This window comes from Cetorhinus maximus, chromosome 3, assembly GCF_964194155.1.
Source record: "Cetorhinus maximus chromosome 3, sCetMax3.hap1.1, whole genome shotgun sequence".
NCBI classification, from domain to species: domain Eukaryota; kingdom Metazoa; phylum Chordata; class Chondrichthyes; order Lamniformes; family Cetorhinidae; genus Cetorhinus; species Cetorhinus maximus.
The window spans coordinates 79076205-79100254 of record NC_135881.1 but is presented as its reverse complement, the minus strand read 5'-3'; the positions used below and the strand labels follow the sequence as shown (position 1 = coordinate 79100254).

At 42.6% G+C, this 24050-nt stretch overlaps 1 protein-coding gene across 1 annotated transcript in view; it reads right to left on the bottom strand.

The window, feature by feature from the left end:
• Window positions 1-2081: 2081 nt before the first annotated feature.
• The window catches only part of LOC144678739 (contactin-associated protein-like 2), a 2328914-nt gene continuing 2306945 nt past the window's right edge, over window positions 2082-24050 (bottom strand). Inside the window, exons 23-24 of the mRNA XM_078538599.1 lie at window positions 10535-10609; window positions 2082-3444 (exon numbers count right to left, since the gene is read on the bottom strand). Of these exons, the coding sequence (XP_078394725.1) occupies window positions 3245-3444; window positions 10535-10609 (275 nt within the window). The 3' untranslated portion in view covers window positions 2082-3244. The remainder of the gene's footprint in view (window positions 3445-10534; window positions 10610-24050) is intronic.

Here is a 24050-nt window from a genome sequence, read left to right as displayed (position 1 = left end):
GAAAATCTAATTGCAAATGCATTGTTGAATTTAAAACTCAAAGGAAATTGGACATTTGATACCTGGACACTGGACTGAAGCAACCTCTGTTGATACAAAGGATTTGGATACATTGTTATATTAATGCATGCACCTGGTAATGTAGTAGCTTGTGTATAAGTATAGTAAGTAATATAAGATGGGTTGAGAAAATGAAGTCATCTTCTAAAATTTATGGTCCATTTTTCCAAAAGGATAGTTTTGTGATGCCTCTATCATTTTTCATATTATTATTGTAGGCTTATAGACGAGTGTGGATGGTTCTGTCTGTGTGACTGATTTAATTAGACTAGGGTTGCTTAGACTACAAGATTGAAATTATCAAGAGTTAGGTGTAAAGCAGACTTTTGAAATAGAGATCGATAAACTAGGATGAGGGTTCCACAGATTGTGAATGAAATTTTCATTTTTAGATAAGTGAAGGGGGTTGTTTGATTTTCAGACGGATGGTGGAACGTTTACAACTAGCAAGATAAATGAGGCAATACATTTGTTTATTTTTCCCAAAAGTGCTGACCATAATGGTGACATGAAAGATTTTCATATTTTGGGAAAAGTAAATTTCCAAAGACATGTAGAACAATGGGATTTAAAAGGAGAGAAACATATATAAAGAAGGATGGAAGGCTATGTGGAGGGTGGCTACGTAAAATCTTGAAAGGTACACCATGTGAAGCAGACTTTGGGGGGTGGAGGGGTGCGGGCGGTGGGGAAAGCCTCTAGCCACTCCGAAGTAGAGAAGTAGAAGTGCTTCTCCAGTAACTAAAGCCTTTGGAATTCCACTGTCAAATGGGTGCTGTGATAACCTTGCAGGATTGCCTATATAAATTTAAAATCTATTTTAGATTATTGTCTTAAAGGTGGTGTGTAGTTGGGAGTCAGGATAATTAGTAATTTTGGGATTTGTTTTAAAGTTAAGTAACTACAATCTTATGTATGCGTTTGAATTATTTTCTTTTGTTAATAAATGTTTTAATTTAATTTTTAAAATCTCTAAAGTTATTAGCAGGCTCATTACTTCTTAATTCAGTGCACAAATCTTCTCGTAATAAATACGAATTGCAAAACCATTGTGGTAACACGGCAAAGTTTCCCTTGTGGATTTGGTCAGCCTGGCAAATACCACCTGCCATATCATAACAGTTGTCAAAGTTAGACTTCGTTCCATAGATAACAGGACTTTGTGATGACATTAAAATAGAAAGTGTTGGATAAACTCAGCAGGTCTAACAGCATCTGTGGAAAGAGAAACAGAGTTAATGTTTTGAGTCCAATATCACTCTTCTTTGGTACTCTGGATTTCCAAAAAAGACTCATTTGAGACTTCAAACATGAACTCTGTTTCTCTCTCCATAGATGCTGCCAGACCTGAATTAATTTTTGGCACTTTGTTTTTATTTCAAATCTCCAGCAGCCACAGTATTTTGCTTTTATTTCAGTGATGACATGTTGTAATGACTCTTGCAGTAAATGCTGCCCAAGTGCATTTTGTTTCATTGTGTGCTGCTCCTTCTTTATGATAAACATAAAGAATGTATACAAGACAAAAGCCAATTGATTATAGAAGACGTTATCAGTGGACACCACATGGTCTTACAACATGGTGACCTGGATAAATAAAAGATCAAACTTTGGTAAGTATTTGGCCTACCCTATCTGTAATCATTCACATCTTGATTTTGTACATGATGGATTCTGACACTCAAAAGCATGTTCACCAGATCTTCCATCTGCTCACACAGTTGAGTGCTGGGGAAAAGTTAAGCAAAAATTGGAGAGCAGCTCCTTAGGGTAGTAGAAGAATGGCTGCAGCCTCAGGGACATTGTTTTGGATTACTCATTGAATAGACACATGATCAGGACTTCTACAAAGTGATTCGGATAGTTGTCTGTGGTCATTGCACTGCACCAGGTCTTTACTTGTGTTGGGAATGATCGCCAAACTTAGTCAGAGTTAATGTTAAATTAACTTGCAATCCAAGCAAAATATCTCATCAGCAATAGGTGCAAAACCTGCATCATCAAAAAAAAAATGACACACATTTACAGCAAGGCTCTTTTAATGTTGTATTCCCCCTCTCAATTTTTAAACCAAACTACAGTACATACTTAAAATAAGGCATGACACAATTTGTAAATTCCAAAATTTATAAACTATCCTAAATTCCTGAACAGAAAACACCACATGTAAGAGTGTTTTTATTAAATTAGAATACAATGGATCACACCCGAATCAGTCCAAAGGCAAATACAGGTACTTTTGAGCTTTCACAATGTAAATATCCTGGACTCCCTAAGCATGCAAACAAAAACCCTGCTCTACCTCATGGACTAGTTTGTAGCAGTGACTGTCTCCCTGTCAATGAAGCAACTCCTTAATAGCAGAAACAATGTTTACTGGCACCACACAAAGTTTTACCATAAAAGGCTAGAAATGGACAAGATAATGAACATTTATAAAATATAATAAAAAATATATACAGTGATAAAAGGTTAAGAACAGAAATGAAAGATTAAAATTATTTGCTGTGTACACTTCAGTACTTTTCCAGTTACTCAGGGCACCGTGGGTGAAGAGAGAACTCTGGTAGTTCCCATCATGCACTCTGGTCACACATATTTCCCCTCTCACATACACTCAAGAACGTAGGTCTAAACACACATCTCTGTGACCATTTTATTTATATCTTGCGAGTCAAATGGTTCTAGAGAACAAGCTTTTTTTTAAGAAACAAAACAAAAATTGAAAAATGAAATATGCAACCAGCTTAAATGGTAATTAAAAAACAGGTTATTTTTAACCACAGCATGCCAAATCATTCTTTGCACAAACTCTGGCAATGAAGGTTTATCTGTTTTCATTGTAGAATACAGTAACTTCATAAGCGTTTTGAGCAACAAAAACATAAAATCTATACTTGTTTATGACCTACATAAAACATATTTACACTGGGTATTTGGCATATGTGCAATCATCTAGACTATCAGCTTTTTGTTCTGAAGTGTAAATGCATTCCAATTAGTATTCACATACTTGGGAAAATTCTTTTCAAAACTGGTGCTAATCCATAGTATCATATATTTAGGTTTTTTTTGAATCTTATTCTCTTTTTCTTTGTGTGGGTGTTTTCCATTTTGGTTCATTTGTGCTGATCTTTCCTGAATCACCAAAATAACATCAGTGGAAAACCTTCCCGGAATCATCTTAGATGAACCATTCCTTTTTACTCTCATCAATGGTTTCTGTGAAGTTGGGATCATTGTTCATTATAGCTGCATCGGCATTTTCAGCAGACTCAGCCCCCTTGGCCTCATTGGTGTGGTAGGTTCCTTTGTGGCGGAACATGTAACGGATCAAGAAGACTAAAGTGCAAAGGATGGTGAAGATTACAACTGCAATAACACCTAACAGAAAGAAAAAGATAATTAGTCAAGAGCTTAAAAAGTGAATGACTAGCCATATGGAATTATTTTTCTGTCAAAATTATTTTTTCTTGGAAATATATTCTTTCCCAATTCTTTCCTGAAGACACTGACTCCTTGAAGAGGTTTGGTTTCACTGCTTGTCTTCCAGTATCTTGTCCAAGAGGACATTACTTGTGTGAGATCCCAGGCAGCAAATGCATTGGGTTGTTTACTCAGTCGTTATGAGGTGAGGGGGTTGCTTTAAATTGCTCAAATTAAACTGCTCTCTTCACAGATGCTGCTGGGCCTGCTGAGTTTTTCCAGCATTTTGTGTTTTTATTCATTCACGGGATGTGGGCTTCACTGGCTGGGCCAGCTTTTATTGCCCATCACTAATTGCCCAGGAGAAGGCGGTGGTGAGCTACCTTCCTGAACCACTGCAGTCCATGTGGTGTAGGTACACCCACAGTGCTTTTAGAAAGGGAGTTCCAGGATTTTGACACAGCGACAGTGAAGGAACAGCCATATATTTCCAAGTCAGGGTGGTGAGTGACTTGGAGGGGAACTTCCAGGTGGTGGTATTCACATCTATCTACTGCCCTTGTCCTTCTAGGTGGTAGTGGTCGTGGATTTGGAAGGTGCTGTCAAAGGAGCCTTGGTGAATTCCTGCAGCGCGTCTTGTAGATGGTACACACGGCTGCTACTGTGCGTCAGTGGTGGAGGGGGTGAATGTTTGTGGATGTGATGCCAATCAAGCGGACTGCTTTATCCTGGACGGTGCCCAGCTTCTTCAGTGTTGTAGGAGCTGCACTCATCCAGGCAAATGGGGAGCATTCCATCACATTCCTGACTGGTGCTTTGTAGATGGTGGACAGGCTTTGGGGAGTCAGGAGGCAAGTTACTCGTCGCATGATTCCTAGCCTTTGGCCTGTTCTTGTAACCACAGTATTTATATGACTAGTCCAGTTCAGTTTCTGGTCAATGGTAACCCCCCCAGGATGTTGATAGTGGGGGATTTAGTGATCGTAATGCCATTGAACACCATGGAGCGATGGTTGGATTCTCTCTTGTTGGAGATGGTCATTGCCCGACACTTGTGTGGCATGAATATTACTTGCCACTTGTCAGCCCAAGCCTGGATATTGTCCAGGTCTTGCTACATTTGGACATGGACTGCTTCAGTACCTGAGGAGTCACGATGGTGCTGAACATTGTGCAATCATCAGCGAACATCTCCCCTTCTGACCTTATGATGGAAGGAAGGTCATTGATGAAGCAGCTGAAGATGGTTGAGCCTAGGACACTACTCTGAGGAACTCCTGCAGTGATGTCCTGGGGCTGAGATGACTGACCTCCAACAACCACAACCATGTTCCTTTGTGCTAGGTATGACTCCAACCAGCGGAGAGTTTTCCCACTGATTCCCATTGACTCCACTTTTGCTTGGGCTCCTTGATGTCACACATGGTCAAATGCTGCCTTGATTTCAAGGGCAGTCACTCTCACCTCACTTTGGGAGTTCAGCTCTTTTGTCTATGTTTGAACCAAGGCTGTAACAAGGTCAGGAGCTGAGTGGTCCTGGCAGAATCCAAACTGGGCATCAGTGAGCAGGTTATTGCTAAGCAAGTGCCGCTTGATAGCACTGTTGACGACCCCTTCCATTACTTTACTCATGATCGAGAGTAGACTGATGGGGCAGTAATTGGCCAGGTTGGACTTGTCCTGCTTTTTGTGTACAGGACATACCTGGGCAATTTTCCACGTAGCCGGGTCAATGCCAGTGTTATTGCTGTAATAGAACAGCTTGGCTAGGGGCACGGCAAGCTCTGGAGCACAAGTCTTCAGTACTATTGCCGGAATGTTGTCAGGGCCCATAGCCTTTACAGTATTCAGTGCTTTCAGCCGTTTCTTTATATCACATGAAGTGAATCAAATTGGCTCAAGACTGGCATCTGAGAGGCTGGGGACCTCCGGAGGAGGCCGAGATGGATCATCCATTTGGCAATTCTGGCTGAAGATTGTTGCGAATGCTTCAGTCTTATCTTTTGCACTGCTGTGCTGGGCTCCTCCATCATTGAGGATGGGGATATTTGTGTTGTCCAATACATTAGGCATTAAACACTATCTGGGCATCCAGATGTAGCTAACTGCATTTTTGATTAGTAAATATAAAATGAATGATCTTAATATTCAATGCAGAGCATATGCACATTTACTTTGTAAATTACTTGGTAAGATGCTGACCTAAATCAGAGTGTGTGACTTTCATCATCATTAAGTGCACTTTACTTTCTTGATTACTGCTTATCTTCTAAAATGATGTGTAACACGGAGAAACTACTGATTTCAACATGAGCCATTGTATAGAGAGAGAGCTGTCATTGTGGTCAGCTCAACCAATCAGAACTAACTGCTCCAGTTGGGCAGAAGAAAGCAGATTCAGCAATTGCAAGCAGCTCCAACAGGGTTCGTCATGGTGAAAGGCAAGAGGTATTCCCATTCTAGGTGGAGAGCAAAGGCAGGTCTGGTGTGCGTCATGCACAGCAACTCTGCTTGTAACTGGTGGACAAAACCCTTAAGCTGCACTAAGATTTGTTGTGCCTGGTGCATTTATGACAGAATTTCAAACTTTGGTGAAAGACTAAATCTGCAGATTTTTGCATTGAATGGTGGCGGATGTTTGTTAAATAAATACACATGTGAAGCACATTTGCAATCCAGGTATATAGTTATTTATGTCCTGACCTGTTATTTAACTGATTGTAAGTTATCAAGGTGAGGTCATTAAATGCAATAATTCTTCTTCAGTGAAATCTTTTTTTTAAGAAGTAGTTTATGCATTCATAGTTGTATTCAACCAATGTTTAACATACAAAGAAAATACTTTGCACATGCTGCAGCAGCTTGACAATAAAATATATTTGCAAATTGAAATTTGAATTGGAAAATAAAATTAAGTTCCTACTTCACTTCAATGATCAGTGAAACAGAAACTGATATCACTGCACCAGTGGAACCCAATTGTTGCAAGTTCCTATACATATTTTTCTGCCAGTTAAATTAGTTCAAAGAGCACCACCGTCAGCCTGAAACAAAGAGTGCAGCAATTTTAATATATCTTCAGGCGCTCAACTTTCTGCTAATAAAGTGAACAGTTCTTCTGAGCTAAATTAAGGGGGAATAAAATGTGCAACTGTTTTTGCAACTGTGTGGCAAAATTCAGGTGCAGATCTCCAATCCTCCTTTTGGCTGATTATCAACCTGAGCCAGGCCATCAAGTGCTTCCCTTAAGGAAGCAAAAACAAAGAATGAGCGATTTTGCTGCTGCTCTCAGCTAATTTTTCACAGCTGCAGAGCTCTGGATGTAAGTTACTCGGGTGCTCTGATAGTGCAGAGTGCACCAAAAATTAAGGACAAACTATTTTTTGGAATTGAAATGGATACTGTTCAAAAAACCTGCTGGTGTACTGGATAGGTTTCTTGTTAGAAACAGTAAACTATTTACATGGCTCCTGATGAAGCTACATGCTAGATCTTCTACAACTAGAAAACACTGCCCCTAAGATTACTTGCACTCAGGGCTAATTTGCCTGTACAGTCACATGATTCCCAAAGCAGTGCGACAGGTATTACTTCCAAATCACTAAATTGCCGTTGCACATTTTATTCCCCCTTAATTTAGCTCAGAAAAACTGTTTACTTTATTAGCAGAAAGTTGAGCGCCTGAAGATATATTAACATTGCTGCACTCTTTGTTTCAGGCTGACAGTGGTGCTCTTTCAATGCTGAACTAATTTAACTGGCAGAAAAATATGCTTAGGAACTTGCAACAATTGGGTTCCACTGGTGCAGTGATATCAGTTTCTGTTTCACTGATCATTGAAGTGAAGTAGGAACTTAATTTTATTTTCTAATTCAAATTTCAATAAAGGAAGTTGTACTAAATCTTTATTAGTAAATGAATAAACATTTCAACAATAAAATGGTGTGATTAACATGGCAACTGTCATATAGTTTACAAGCACACTAGATAAGCTATAACTTCGTATTAAAAATATTTATAGGGTTTAAAGGTAGTTTTCTGTGTTGTAATTTGTTTAAAGCTTTACTTTTGTCCATTAAGTGTCCTGATCTGTGATTGTTATATGATGACATGTTGCATGAACTGCATATGCAACAAATATATATGAACCTAGCCAGAGTGGGAAATACTGTTAATCTGTTTGAACTAGTTTCATTTGGGGTACATAATAACATAAATGGGTTTGATTTACAAGATATTTCAGACTCCTATCCAGTTTGAAACTTATTTGCAACTGATTTATTAGCCCATACGTTACACGCCAATATACCCAATAAATAAGTGCATCAGAGCTACAGTCCTCAAAGGAAACTGCTAAGTTATTGGAAGCATATTGCATACTGCAAAGCATTTACAGGATTTTAGAAATTGATGAAAATAAAAGGACAAGGAGTTTCTCCAGTACCAATGCTTATGAAACCTCTGGGAGTCACACAATAAATAAGCACAAACTACAGAGCAACGTGTCAGTGGGCCAAGTGAAGATAATTGGCCCAGATCTTCCGATCCCAATAGCGGCAAATGCTGAGACATTCACTCGATTGAGGGCTGTAATGCAGTTGGAAGTTCCAGGTCGCTGACTTACGTTGGAACCCTGTACTGCTGGTTCATCTGAAAGGATTCTGTGCGACACTCTGCTGATGATCTCACTGGGACCGTCATCACATAACTTGAGCTGTTTTCCTGTGACTTAACTACTTTTTTGGTCTGTTCGAAACAGGCGTTTAAATCAGGAGGAGCGTCTTCACACATCTGTTAGCCCCGGGTGCTGCTAAGCCCCATACCCACATTCCCGACTCATTCCCACAAACATCTTGCACACTACCTCATCCCCAAACCTGCACTCCCCAGCCCCGCCCACATATCCAGTGCCTGTCACCCCCTCCACCATCATGCCTCTCCCACCACCCTGGCTCACCACACCCCGCTCCTATCACTTCTCCCACATCCCATTGCCCAAATGGCACCCCTAGATTCTTAGTTACGCTGATGTCACAGCAGAGCTGGTGGTGCCGTTGTAGGGGTAAGAGTGGTAATGGTGAAAGGGGAGTTGACAGGTGAAACAGGGGTTCCTGGGGTTGTGGGAGAAGGGTGACGAGAGGGACTTGGGAGTTGGGGGGAGGGGGTGAGCAGCAGCAGAGAAGAGAAAAGGTGCACATCATAGAGGAGGAGTGAGTGGGTGGGGAATCACCAGGAATGGAGAGGGAGAGAGTGGCATCAGGAATGGGAGTGACAGGAGGGGCTTGAGCAGCACCAGCAAAGGAGAAGGGGGAGCTAGAATGAAGAATACATGTTGTGGCAGCCTTTGACAGGAAGCAGGACCAATGGGGAAAATTTGTAATTGCTTTAAAATGTTTGGGGAATCTGTAATTGTTTGAAAAGGATTTTTAAGAGTTTGTATCAATTTTAACAAGATCAGCTATAATTTTTGTATAATAAATACTGGCCTGCATGACCTGGCGACCCTTGACCAGGAAGTAGTCCCAAAGGAAAGAAGTTAAAATACAAGTGCTAAGAGTTGAGATGGTTCTGGAAAGAAGTGTGCCATTTAAGGAAGCTTGCACGGGTGGAACCCGGTTTATGTGGAAGCTGCTGTCTGTGGATAATTGGCTAAGTCCTTGAAGGAAAGGGACCGTTTCTCCGTGACACCCTGGTCCATTCCTCTTTCATCATCCAATACCTCATCCTCTTCCCATGGCACATCCTGTGCATCTGCCCCTTTACCTCCTCCCTCTTCACTGTCCGAGGCCCCAAACACTCCTTCCAGGTGAAGCAGTGATTTACTTGTACTTTTTTCAATTTAGTCTACTGTATTTGCTGCTCAGAATGCAGTCTCCTCGACTTTAGGGAGGCAAAACGCAGACTGGGTGAGCGCTTTGCAGAATATCTCCATTCGGTCCGCAAGCATGATCGTGACCTTCCAATTGCCTGCCATCTCAATTCACCACTTTGCTCTCACACTCACACATCTATCCTCATCCTGCTGCAATGTTCCAGTGAAGCCCAAAGCAAGCTCAAGGAACAGCACCTCATCTTCCAATTTGGCACTTCACAGCCTTCTGGATTCAACAACCTTCTGGAATTCAACAACTTAAGCCAATGAGCTCTGACTTACATTGTGTATTTTTTCCCCCTAGTGCCAGTCTGTATCTTGTTCTAATGACCTGTGAAGGTCAGACAATGCTGATCTTTATTCTGCTATTAACACCTACTCTAGACCAATGCTTTATTCCTTTACTACTAATATTACCACTCTCTTTGCCTTTTGTTCCATGATCCCTTTGTCATTTAATCTCCTCCAGCTTTCTAAATTATCCCTGACCTCCCCTTTTGCACAACCTGGCCCCCTCCCCCCAACTTTTCAACAGCAGGAAACCCATCACATTTCCACCTCTCTTCAGTTTTGAAGAGCTATATTAGCTTGAAATATAGCTCTGTTCTTTGCTCCACAGTTGCTGCCAGACCAGCTGAGTTTTTCCACCTTGCACCCACTGTAGACTTGAGCTCATCCAAAACTCTGCTGCCTGTATCCTAATATGCACCAAGTCCTGTTCACCCATCACTCCTTTGCTTGCTGACCTAAATTAGCTCCAAGTGTGACAATTTCTCAATTTTAAGAACCCCAGTTCTCTTTGAGCTGCTAAGATTTTGAGTATGAAAGTCTCACATTGTACTTATCTTTATGATTCAATTTTAAAACCATTTCAATTATTTAATTATAGGTGATAAATAATTATAAAATGGTAAGGAACGTCCTTTCCTCTTTTCCAATTGGAATGTAGGTGTACCAATTATTGAACATTGCTCATCTTGATGAAATTGAGAACAAGGTTTGGATTCAAGTAAAGAGAACACTCGGATGACCATAAATGACCCAGGTTCTTATCAGCAACGGTTATCGAACACGAAGATATTTTCTATGTTGTTCAATCTAACCCATAAAGGGGAAGCCCCTATTTCGAGGGATTTGTTTCATACTTAGCAATTTTCTGAGACTCCAACACTTACCACCAATAATTGCTGAGTTTCGATTCACTCCATCTGTGATGGTGCTCTCTTCATTGTATGGAAACTCTGCACTAGCTGAAAATGAAAAGAAACTTTATGTCAGAAACCTAATAACTCTCCTTTGGTTAATTAGATTGGGCTAATTAAAAGAAACGCGAAAGAGTTTTACTAAGAAATGGTTCAGCTTTTAGGAGTTGAAGAGTTCTGCAGGAACCTTCTGGCTTTGAGAAACAAGTGGTTATTTAGAGAAATTAACAAGATGGGATTGGGGCCAAGCAGTATTTTCAGCATTGATACTGACCGTGAGCAAATTCTTGCGGGATTGCTTAGTGCTGTTGACTTCTTTAGGTCAAAAAACTAGAGTTCCTAAATACAATGTATATTCTTTAACATTATAGACATATTTTAACAACATTTTCTTTTAAAGCACACTAACATGTTGAACAGCATTTGATATCACTCTCATCTCTGATTCAAAAGTTTGTTGGTTCAAGCCTCTGCTAGACTTTGGGCAGAATTTTGCCCTAGGTTGTCAGGCGGGCAGCTGAACTCCGCTGCCGAAGCGGGCCCTGCCGCCATTTTAAGTGGGCAGGCCAATTAAGGCCCACCCAGCGGCCTGCCCGACGGGAAGCGCTATGTGCTTCCTGTGCTGGGGGGGCGGGGGGGGGGGGGGGGGGGGGGGGGGGGGCGGGGGGAGGAGGAGGAGGAGGGATTTCCCATCTGTCAAAGTGCCGTCTCAGGGAGATCGGTGAAAGTTTTACAAACTTAAAAAATAGAAAAATAAAAAAATGATTAACATGTCCTCCTCATGTGACAATGTCACACAAGATGGGACGTGTTAATAATTATCACATAAAATTAATTAAACATTTTTAAAGCGGACATGAAACCTCATCCCACCAGTGGATGAGGTTTTATATTTTTTCTATTGCCCGCTGGGGCTCCTGGCCTGCCCGCCAGCCTAAAGGTTGGACGGGCAGGGGCTTTAACTACCTTAATTATCCTGTCAATGGCCTTAATTGGCCATTGACAGGTCGGCGGGCGGACAGCTGATTTCGCTGTCCGCCCGCCTTCCTCAATATTTAAATGGACGGGAAGACGTCGGGGGTTCCTCCCGACATCATCCCGCATCATTTTCCAGTCAGCGAGCGGGCCCCGACCTCAAATTGCTGATGGGAAAATTCAGGCCTTTAAAAAAATTTGTTGTGAGATGTGGGCATCGCAAGCATTTATTGTCCATCCCTAATTGCCCTTGAGAAGGCTGTGGTGAGCTACCTTTTTGAGCCGCTTCAGCCATGTGTTGTAGGAAGGGAGTTCCAGGATGCTGACTCTATAATAGTGAAAGAACGGCGATATAATTCCAGTCAGGGTAATGTGTGATTTAGAGGGGAATTTGCAGGTGGTGGTGCTTCCATGCATCTGCTACCACTGTCCTTCTGGGTGGTAGAGGTTGTGGGTTTGGAAAGTGCTGTCAAAAGAGCCTTGGGGAGATGCTGCAGTGCTTCTTGTAGTTGATACATGCTGCAGCCACTGTGTGTTGGTGGTTGACGAAGTGAATGCTTAAGGTGGTGGACAGGGTGCCAATCAAGCAGCTGCTTTGTCCTGGATGGTGTCGAGCTTCTTCAGTGTTGTTGAAGCTGCACACATGCAGGCAAGGGGAGAATATTCCATCACACTCCTGACTTGTGCCTTGTAGATTGTGGACAGGCTTTGGGGAGTGAGGAGGTGAGTTACTCGCTGCAGAATTCCCAGCCTTTGACCTGCTCTCGTAGTCACATTATTTATATGGCTAGTCCAGTTCGGTTTCTGGTCAATGGTAACCCCCCAGAATGTTGACAGTGAGGAATTCAGCAATGCAAATGTTGAAGCTCGTCATTCCCTGGCACTTGTGTGGCACAAATATTACTTGCCACTTATTAGCCCAAGCCTGAATATTGTCCAGGTCTTACTACATATGGACATAGAGTGCTTCAGCATCTGAGGAGTCACAAATGGTGAACATTGTGCAGTAATCCATGAACATCCCTACTTCTGACCTTATGATGGAGGGAAAGTCTTTGATGAAGCAGCTGAAGATAGTTGGGCCTAGGACACTACCCTGAGGAACTCCTGCAGTGACATCACAGGACTGAACTGATTGACCTCCAACAACCACAAAAATCTTCCTTTATCCAAGGTACGACTCCAACCAGTGGAGAGTTTTCCTCCCGATTCTCATTAACTTGAGTTTTGCTAGGGTTCCTTGATACCACGCTTGGTCAAATGCTGTCTTGATGTAAAGGGCAGTCACTCTCACCTCACCTCTGGAGTTTGACTCTTTTGTCCATGTTTAAATCAAGGCTGAAATGAGGTCAGGAGCTGAGTGATCCTGACGCAACCCAAACTGAGCATCAGTGAGCAGGTTATTGTTAAGTAAGTGCCACTTAATAGTACGGTTGATGATACCTTCCATCACTTTGCTGATGATCAAGAGTAGACTGATGGGGCGGTAATTGGCCGGGTTGGATTTGTCCAGCTTTTTGTGGATAGGACATACCTGGGCAGTTTTCCACATTGCTGGGCAGATGCCAGTGTCGTAGCTGTACCGGAACAGCTTGGCTAGGGGTGCAGCTAGTTCTGGAGCACATGTCTTCAGTACTATTGCTGGAATATTGTCAGGGTCCATTGCCTTTGCAGTATCATTTGCTTTCAGCCATTTTTTGATATCCCATGGAGTCAATTGAATTGGCTGAAGACTGACATATGTGATGCTGGGGACCTCCAGAGGAGGCCAAGATGGATCATCCACTTGGCACTTCTGCCTGAATATTGTAGCAAATGCTTCAGCCTTACCTTTTGCACTGATGTGCTGGGCTCCCGCATCATTGAGGATGGGGATATTTCTGGAGCCTCCTCCACCAGTGAGTTGTTTAATTGTCCACCACCATTCACGACTGGATGTGACAGGACTGCAGTGGTTAGATCTAATCTGTTGTTTGTGGGATTGCTAAACTCTGTCTATCGCATGCTGCTTCTGCTGTCTGGCATGCAAGTAGTCTGACATTGGAGCTTCACCAGGTTGACAGCTCATTTTTAGGTGTGCCTGGCGTTGCTCCTGGCATGCCCTCCTGCCTTCTTTATTGAGCCAGGGTTGATCCCCTGGCTTGATGGTAATGGTATGAGGTTTCAAATTGTGGTTGAATATGAATTCTGCTGCTGATGGGGCCTCATGGACGCCTAGTTTTGAGTTGCTAAATCTGTTCAAAATCTATCCCATTTAGCATGGTGGTGGTGCTACACAATGGAGGGTATCCTCAATGTGAAAGCAGAACTTTGTTTCCTCATGGACTGTGTGGTGGTCACTCCTACCAACACTGTCATGGACAGACTCATCTGCGACAGGTAGATTGGTGAGGTAGAAGTCAAGTAGGTTGTCCCCACTTGTTGCTTCCTTCACCACCTGCCGCAGACCAAGTCAAGAAGCTATGTCCTTTAGGACTTGGCTAGCTCAGTCAATCGTGATGCTACCAAACCACTGTCCATGATGGATTTTTTTGGGGCAAATAATAGAGGCACAGAGTTGCCTCAAGGAGGCTGAAGGATTTTAAAATGAAAAATAAACTTTTTACATGTTTGAACATGTCCGCAAATGTAACTCAGTCACATGAAGAGGGACATGTAAAAAAGGATATTAAAAATTAAAAATTTTTTTTAAGTAACCAATGGAAACCTCATCCTGTTTGTGGATGAGATTTCGTTAAAAATGCAAAGGCCGCCTGGCCTATTCGCCTGCCTGCCAACTGAATGGTTGAGTAGGCAGCGAAAAATGCAACTTAATTAATTACTCAAGGGCCTTAATGAGCCTCTTAATTGTCAGTGAGCACGCTGCTGCTCTCGTGCGCGCCCGCTAACCGAAAGATCGTGAGAGTGCATGATGACGTTGGGATGCTCGCCTGATGTCATCGTGCACTATTTCACTCCCGTCCAGGCTGGGGCACGCGCCCGCCCGCAGGATGAAGAATTCTGCCCTATATACACTGGGTGAAGTAGTAATATTGTGATGTACTGAAAAGTAATATTGTGATGTACAGGAAGGTGCAGCACAGAGGGATTTGGGGGTCCTCGTGCATGAATCCCAAAAAGCTAGCATACAAGTTCAGCAGGTAATAGGCAAATGGAATGTTGGCCTTTATTTCAAAGGGAATGGGGTATAAAAATAGAAAATCTTGCTGAATCTATACAAGGCACTAGTTAGATGACACCTAGAATACTGTGAACAATTTTGGTCCCCTTATCTAAGGAAAGGTGTACTGGCTTTGGAGGCAGTCCAGAGAAAGTTCACTAGGTTGATCCCAGGTATGGAGGGATTTTCTTTTGAGGAAAGGTTGAGTAGGTTGGGCCTGTACTCACTGGAGTTTAGAAGAATGAAAGGTGATCTTATTGAAACATATAAAATTATTAGGGGGTTTGACAGGGTAGGTGCTGAGAGGTTGTTTCCCCTTGTTGGGGAGTCTAGGGCCAGAGGGCATAATCTCAGAGTAAGAACCCATTTAAGGCAGAGATGAGGAGGAATTTCTTCTCTCAGAGGGTAGTGAATCTGTGGAATTCCTTACTGCAGAGGGCTGTAGAGGCTGGGTTGTCAAGTATATTCAAGGCTGAGATAGACAGATTTTTAATCAGTAAGGAAATCGAGGGTTATGGGGAAAAAGGCAGGAAAGTAGAGTTGAGGATTATCAGATTATCCATGATCTCATTGAATGGTGGAGCAGACTCGATAGGTCGAATGGCCTACTTCTGCTCCTACGTCTTATGGTCTAACTGAAGTGCAATATCACAAAAACTAAATAAAGTAGAATTTCCAACAGGCTTCTCTCAATCGTCCTTTGTAATTTTGATGGAAAATCTGTGGAAATCATGAGGGATTATTGAAGGATATAATCAAAGTGTAAAAATATGCTGAAGTTATATGGAACCTTGGTTAGACCACACTTGGGAGTGCTGTTTACAGTTCTGGTTGCCATCTTATGAAAATGATATAGAGGCACTGCAGCAGGTGCAAAAAAATATTTACAAGAATTATACCAGAAATGTAAGGTTATACCTATCAGGAAATGAAGAACAGGTATGGTCTCTTCTGAAAAGAGAAGGCTGAGGTGTTAGCTAAAGGAAGGCTTTTAAATTCTTAAACATTTTGATAGAGTGGGTAGAGACAGAATGTTTCCACTTGTGGGGGAAAGCATAACTAGAGGCTATCAACATATGATAGTCACCAAGAAATGAAATAGGGAATTCAGAAGAACCTTCTTTACCAAGAGAGCGGTAAGACTCGCTACTGCAAGTGGTTGAACAAATAGATGTACTGTACTTAAGAAAAAGCTTGATAAGTGTATGGAGAAGTGAATGGAGGGTTATGCTGATAGAATTAGATGAGGAAGCATGGGAGAAGGCTCGAGTGGAACATAAATACTGGACTGGGTTGAATGGCCTGTTTCTGTGTTGTACATTCTAATTGATTCTATGTCACGTAGTACTGGCAACAATCTTTCAAATAGCAGCACCTGAATTATTTATAAAGTTCAGCACCTCACGTAGATTAGGTGAACATGGCTGCACTTCACATGGATTAGTTGAACATGGCGGCATCCTTGTGGTGTTAGGCTGGGTGAATGGTGAGAAATCTCAGATTAGATTGGGTAACTCTTGTTCACATTCTAAGGTTGAGGTCAAAAGCTGCATTATCAGATTTTCAGTTCTGACCCCAAACAGATGGGCTCTCTGTGTGGCCTCGGCACACGCACAAGGTTAGAGTTGGAATGCGTGAAACATTTTTAGGTTCAGGCCTCATTTAAGTTTTACCAGTAAACTTGGGCACCAAATGGCGCTCTGCTCTAGCTTGTCTGTTTTGCACCAAGGAAAACAGGCCAACCTTTGTATGGAGCTGGCAGGCAGGCACAGCCAGTTTTGGGGGTTGGGGCAGAGAAAAGAGAACATACTGACAGCAAGGTTTTGTGGGGATAGGAGGAGCCTCCTGACTTCACAGAATTCATTAAAAAAAAACTCAAGTATGTCCCCAGCAGCAAGGGCTTTCTAATGCTTAGAAAAATGAAACAACCCTGCATTTGATATGGCTCCACTCAGTTTTTCCAAGAAAATTGCAATTGATGTGCTATAATTGGCATTAGACTCTGATTTGCATATTTAAACAGCCTACTGTCTGTGTTTTTGGCACTGGACGTACATTTTCAGGCAGGCAAATGAATGTCCAAGCTCACACACCGGATTTTAATCTACTTGTTTATCGGGCAAGAAAGAGGCAGTCGGCAGTTAGGAACAGGAGTAGACCGCTCAGTCCCTTGAGCCTGTTCTGCCATTCAAATGGATCATGGTTGATCAGCATTCAATTGATATTTCCCCTATCTTACCCAACCACTTGGTTAGGGAAGGGTTAGTTTTGAATGAGCCAGACTTCCCACAGATGTTCTACAAATACAGTCACCTGAAAAACAGCAACATTTTAATTTTACTATTTGAGCATGCAAGAGAGAAACAGGCCATTACTCCTAGAGGAATAGAATGCCCTTTCCCAGCTACCTTTGTACAAAATAAATTATGGAAGTAAATAAAAGAGAAAAAATAATTTTATCCCATAAAATAGGTTTTATTGCTTCTCATGCTGCCTACTGCCATATTGCCTCCATAACCTGGATTTATGAGGAAAAACCTAAAGAATTCATGAGTTTTAAACAATGTTCATTCAATTAAAAAATTTGAACACAGCGGTAATTGTGTAACTACTAAATTCATTGTAAGCACATTGTATTTGGTAACTAAATCTATGCTCAATTATGTGCATCAACACTAAGAAAGCCTACAGAACAAATCAAAATCATTTGAGCAATAATGAAAATTAACTCTTAGGCTAATTTATCTGATCGAGCCATTTGTTAAAATGACAGGAGGCTAGTTACATGCAAAATGAAACTAAATGAACCATTACAAGTAGCTGAAAGATTTTCTACAAAACATTGATTATGCTAATGCAACACAAGCATATTAATACACAGAATCCACTGAACAGACATAACCTCAGAACTGGATTCTGAATTTTTACCAAAATGCCTTTGATTTTATTTATTTTTGCTCTTGGGACAATGGCGATGCTATCATGACAGTATTGATTACCCCCTCCAAGTTTCCCTGGGGACCGGATTTTCCCCCCTGCTGGCATGTTTGATGTCGGGGGTGTGGGGGGGGTGCACAGTTGTCCTTGCAGTATGCATATGTGGCCTGCCTACCGCTTTTCCACCTACCCTGACTGGTCTTGAATGTGGGGGGGGGAGCCGTCGGTGCAAGGGAGAGGGCAGTGCAGGTGCCTGCCCTTGGAGCTACTGATGCCCTTAAGTGCCTCAACCTGCCCCTGCCGCTATTTTACAAGTGGCAGGGGGAAGCCCACACCAAGTGGCAGCTTTTACTGTGCAGGCAGGTGTCAATCAAGGTGTGGGAACATCCTTTGAGAGTCCCCTGTGCCTCTCGGAGGCATCCCTCCCCTCCCCACTAAGGTCATTGACTCCCCCACTTAACACTCCCCAATGGCCTCTCAAACCGAGCTCCCCAACCCCTCGATAAAAGCAAAATACTGCGGATGCTGGAAATCTGAAACAAAAACAAAAATTGCTGGAAAAACTCAGCAGGTCTGACAGCATCTGTGGAGAGGAAGAGAGAGTTAACGTTTCGAGTCTGTATGACTCTTCATCAGAACTAAAGAGAGTTTCTGATGAAGAGTCATACGGACTCGAAACGTTAACTCTCTCTTCCTCTCCACAGACGCTGTCAGACCTGCTGAGTTTTTCCAGCAATTTTTGTTTTTGTCTCCCCAACCCCTCACTTGGGCCTGCCAGCCAGGCCCCGACAAAACCCTGGACTTACTTTTGGACTGACTTCTATAACCTCCTCTTCTTCGGGGACTGGCTGTAGTTCCAGCAGTGGCTGCCACTCCAACCCGGTGCTGCTGGGTATACAGAGCTGCTGGCCAACTGGACTGTCTGGCAGCTCTTTAAGGTGGAACCTCCTCCCCAGCTGGTCTAATTGAAGCTCCACCAAGTGTAAAATGGCTACAGAGCAGCCGATTTTCTGGGGGCAAGCTCCCGGCCGACCTTTTAGTCAGGGATCAGGTACACGGTGCCCTGTAAAATCCAGCTTTAAGAGTCATTGTGGGACAGAAATTAAACGAAGGCCAGAGTGGGTAGGGGTGGCTGGTTCTTTTCCTGATAACGTCAGTAGTAAACCAGTTGGGTTTTTACAAGAATCCAGAAGCTTTTTATTTAAATAAAAGATATTCCTCCCGTCCTGAACCCACAAATTGCAAAATTTAGTGAACTGAATTCACAACTTGGTATAGTGAGATTTCAACTCACGATCTCTGGGCCTGTATCCTAAATACCAGTCTAACATTTTGACTGGTGAATCACCCGTGACATTTCTCATGGAAAATCAGCAGAACCAATCTCTCCGTTTCCTGTGTTTGTGTATCATTTTGTTGCCAGTTCTTCCTGTGCCTGTTCTGTTTCACTTTAGGGGGAGACGGTAGCTTCGTGGTAATATCACTGGACTAATAATCCAAGCTAATACTTGGGGAGTATGGATTCAAATCCCATGGCAGCTGGAAGACTTTAAATTCAATTAATAAATCTGGAATTGAAAGTTCTCTCAGAAATGAAGTGCCATGAAACTACTGATTGTCGCAAAAACCCATCTGGTTCACTAATGTCCTTTAGAAATAGAAATCTCCCATCCTTATGTGGTCTGGCTTACATGCTGCAACTCCAGATCCACAGCAATGTGGTTGACTCTTAACTGCCCTCTGAAACGGCCTAGTAAGGCACTTAGTTCAAGGGCAATTCGGATGGGCAACAAATGCTGGCCTCGTCAGTGACACCCACATCCAATCAAAAGAATATAAAAATAAGTATTTTTCTTTCATTTGTGTTCTGTTTTCTCTCTCCTTTGTTGATCTTGTTTCTGTTTCTATGCTTTCTTGGGTCACTTGAGGTGAGGGGGTTGCATAGGTGGCATGGCTTGAGTGTGTTTCGTTTCGCAGTTTACTGATAGTTAATGTTCTATCAACTCTGCCTCTGTGTTTCACTGCATCTCATCCCGCCTATTCCCTGCACTATGCTAACTAAAGCTGTTTTGCAGAACTGAGTTAGGAGGAGATGGTGGTTCAGTGGTGATGTCACTGGATTGGAAATCCATAGGCTCAGGCTAATGCCCTGGGGACATGTGTTCAAGTCCCACCATGGTGGAATTTAACTTCAATTAATAAATCTGAAATTGAAATCTAGGGAAGAATTTTACGGTCGGCGAGTGGGGGTGGGGCCCACTCACCGGCATGTAAACTGACACATGGTGATGCTGGGCGGGTGTCCCGATGTCACTGTGCGTCATTTAGATTTTCAGTTTTGTGGGTGTGCATTCGACTCGGCTGCGCGCCCGCTGAACTGTCAAAGGCCTATTAAGGCCATTAAGAAAGTAATTAAAGTGGTTAAGAATGCTTCCTGTCCAACCTTAAGGCTGGTGGGCAGGCGAAGTGCCCAGGCGGCCTTCACATTTTTCATGAAACCTCATACACGGGTGGGATGAGGTTTCATGAAAGGTTTATTAATTAAATAAAAAATTTTGAAAAAATTCACTGACATGTCCCAGCTCATGTGACACTGTCACCTGAGGGGACATGTCTTAAAATATTTTCTTTTCTTTATTTAAATGTTTAAACCATAAACTAATCTCCCTGAGGCACAGAGGTGCCTCAGGGAGATTTCTGCGCTCTTTCGCGCATACGCGTGAAAGAGCGCAGCCCGACTCAGGGAATCCCATCCCTACAGGGAGCACTCAGCGCTTCCGGGCGTGCATCACGCTGGGCAGGCCTTAATTGGCCCATGTAAAATGGTGGTGCAGCTCCGCACAACCCCCTGACGGTGGGAAATTTCTGCCCCTAGTCTTAATAATGGTGACCATGACAAAAAGCCACCTGGTTCACACTAATGTCCTTTAGGGAAGGAAATCTGTCATTCTTACCTGGTCTAGCCTACGCGTGACTCCAGACCTGTAGCAATATGATTAACTTAACTGCCCTCTGGAATGGCCTAGCAAGTTCTCAGTTCAAGGGTAATTAGGAATGGGCAACAAATGACACCCAAATCCCATGAAAAAAAAAATCACAACTTTTTTTAAAAGAAGTGTTAAAAATAAATGAGTGTGCAAGATGGGGTAGGTGATGTGTGTAGAAACTCATGTAGGGTATAAACAGCAACAGCCAAATGGCCTGTTTCTGCGCTGTAAATAACTGCAATAGAAATAAATTGTTGGCCGGCAGCTTTTATCTATGAACAGGCAAAAGAGGAATAGGCAGAAGTCTTTGCATAGGTTTTGCTAAATTATTTTGAACAAATACTGGACAATGTAAAAAATCAGCTCCAATTTTAACATAACTTGACTCCAGTGTTATCATTGGAAACTGGTAAAGCCCAGAGCCCACACCATTATTCAGCACCAAAGCTGAAAATAATAAAGGAGAAGCAGACAGCAGGGCTTTTAAACTTCACTAAGATAAAAGCAAAAAAACTGCGGATGCTGGAAATCCAAAACAAAAACAAAAATACCTGGAAAAACTTAGCAGGTCTGGCAGCATCTGTGGAGAGGAATACAGTTGATGTTTCAAGTCCGCATGACTCTTCAACAGACTCTGTTGAAGAGTCATGCGGACTCGAAACGTTAACTGTGCTCCTCTCCACAGATGCTACCAGACCTGCTGAGTTTTTCCAGGTATTTTTGTTTTTGTTTTAAAATTCACTTCTGCTTTTCTACAGTATCCAGTTAGCTTGGACATGAACTGGTGCAGGTAACATGGAATTGACAGAAGACTAGGCTTATGACATTACCATACCATTACTGTCTCATTTGCACAAGCACACTCCAAACTGGGAAGGTGCCTTCCCCTGGAAATTACAGCGGAATATGGGACAAGCGCCAAATGTGCAGAGCTCTGTAAAAAAAAACTCTGAAGTTCGGATGAATCAAGTTGATGGTTAGGTGATTTCAGAGTTTAAAAGTATATCCCTTATGGAAGGATGGGAAAATGAACATTGAAGAGATTATTGTTTTACCATGCCTGAATTACCATCACACATGAATGCCTTGTATAATAAAGACATTTTCATTTTCATCAATCCTGGCAACACCATTTTGATAGCAAAATGGGTAGTGAGTTAGAAAATCTAAGTTGTTGACTTTTCCCTCCACAATAAAGCAAGTATACATCCTATTTAGAGGAAATCAATCAACAGAACTTTCAACAAAGGAATGCCAACTTCCCTCAATGATCAGTCTCTTACAACCCTTATTAATGATTCATCTCAATTGCAGTTCAGTTTTTCCTCATCTTTGCACCATTTCCTTTTATTTTTTCACATTCTCCAGTGGCTGGAAGAGAAGGAGACTTGACAGAACTTCAGATAACAATATAACTCGATTTCTGAGCTAAGAGTAGATGCAATTTTCAGTGTTAATTTGACTGAATGGGGAAAAATTGGGCTCTGTGGTGTCTTTATTTTAGGTCCTATGCAGCCCAACGGTTGCAAACGGCGTCAGGGATGTAAGCTCACAGTTCCGATCGGGCATTGGACCGATATCCATTGGTAAATGAATTTGCGTGCACACACCTAACAGCAGCAAACATGCAAGCAGCTGACATCAACAGTGATACTGACTTGATGCCAGTGTTGAATGGCATGTTCCAGCCTACATCCTCTTTCTGAGGCACTAAAATGAAACCCATTAGAAATGCAGACTTCATTTCAAATTTCTAAATTCAATCTTGATATAAAAAATACAAAAAAAAATCACCCTTGTGTATTTCCTTGCTGCCCCTCTTCCCTGTGTCTTTAGCTCTCTTAGCGTTCTAACTAGGTGCTTTGCAGCATGGGTGGTGGAAAGTTGTTGATATCCAATCAAGCATCTGAGGAGGACCATGAGCAGCTCTGGACAAAGGAGGACAGGCTGAGAAGCAGATGACCACGAGCAGCTCTCGACCTAGAAGGACCAATTAGCCACTCATGATATCAGGCCCCCTGCTGATGTGTGCAGCCCATGATCAATGTGGGTAGCACTGGCTGTACGCAACAATCATGCAAAGCAGCAGACAGCACAGAATTAGTGTGCTGCCTGCAATGCAACGAACGGGTGTAGGTCAACTGTATATCCCATTCCCCACATTTTCGGAGATTAGCCAATTTCTTCCCATGGTGAGCTTTAAGACAAGGTACGAAGATTTGTGGGTTCGCTGTGAAGTGCTTTCCATGTTAGTTGGAAATTTAGTTACATTCACATTGGACAGGAACAATTTCCTTTTGGGACCAAGATAGCATGCTGTAAAATGGCCAGCTCCCGTTTAGGAGCACTGGGGCGAAGGGAATGGATAATTGCTTATACTGCAGATCTCTGTTAGAGTGACCCATTTTCCTCAGATGCTACAAAATCTATGCAGCAGTATATGATAACCCAACTTCCTTCATAGGTACACTTAAACAAGGCTTAGTATAAATGAAGCCAGATTAGAACCGTCTATCAGCCTAGTTCTCAAAGTGATTTTAAAACAAGGTCACCAGTATGAAGGAATCTTCTGCTGACATGAATAATGTAGATTAATTAACCAATATATTTCTATAAACACAAGATGTTCATTCCCAGGGCATTGCCTCCTAATGTGTAATTCACGTATGTCTGGGAACATTCCAAATGCTAATCTGCTTTTCTGTAGGTGGATAAATGACCTGATTCCAGGGGTCTAATACTGCTTTTAAAAAAGTCATGGGGGGCTGAATATTACAGGGGGGGAAGAGTGGGAGTTGGGGGAGGGGGCTGGTGGTGCCAGATGGCTCACCCCTGCCCACCCCGGAAGCAAAGTTGTCTGGAAGCCACTTTGCTCTACGCCAGCTCGCCCTGCAGTCATAACACACTGCAGGTGAGCTATATTGCCTGACAGTTGGGGAGAGGAGTTCCCGCCCTTGGGAGTTGCCAGCCAATTACACTGGCTGGCAGCTCCAGGAGTCCTGGTAGCACCAAGCTCTCATAATTGGGCACTGCCGGGACTGCAACCAGTCCCAAGAAGGCAGTCCAATGGATCCTGGAGTTAGACAAGTCCAGGATATTGAGCGGGGAGGCCAACCATATTATGGCGTGGGCAGTGTGTTATCAGGGTCAACTGGTTTGTTAACAAGCTCAACTGACCCTTGATTATTTATTTAAATATGGTGGGCAGGCTGCCGATTTCAGCACCTGTCCACCTACTGTCTTATGGGGGTGAGCACCTGTCCTATTTTATGTGCCCCCCCACCCTGCCAAAAACACATCTGGTTTTGTTTTTTATTAGAAACCATTTGGGTAACATAATTGTTTAAAATGCTGCCACTTTCAATATGGGGGGGTAGGTTAAAGGCCAGATGTAACATTTTATAGCAACATCATATTCTGATGTCATAAA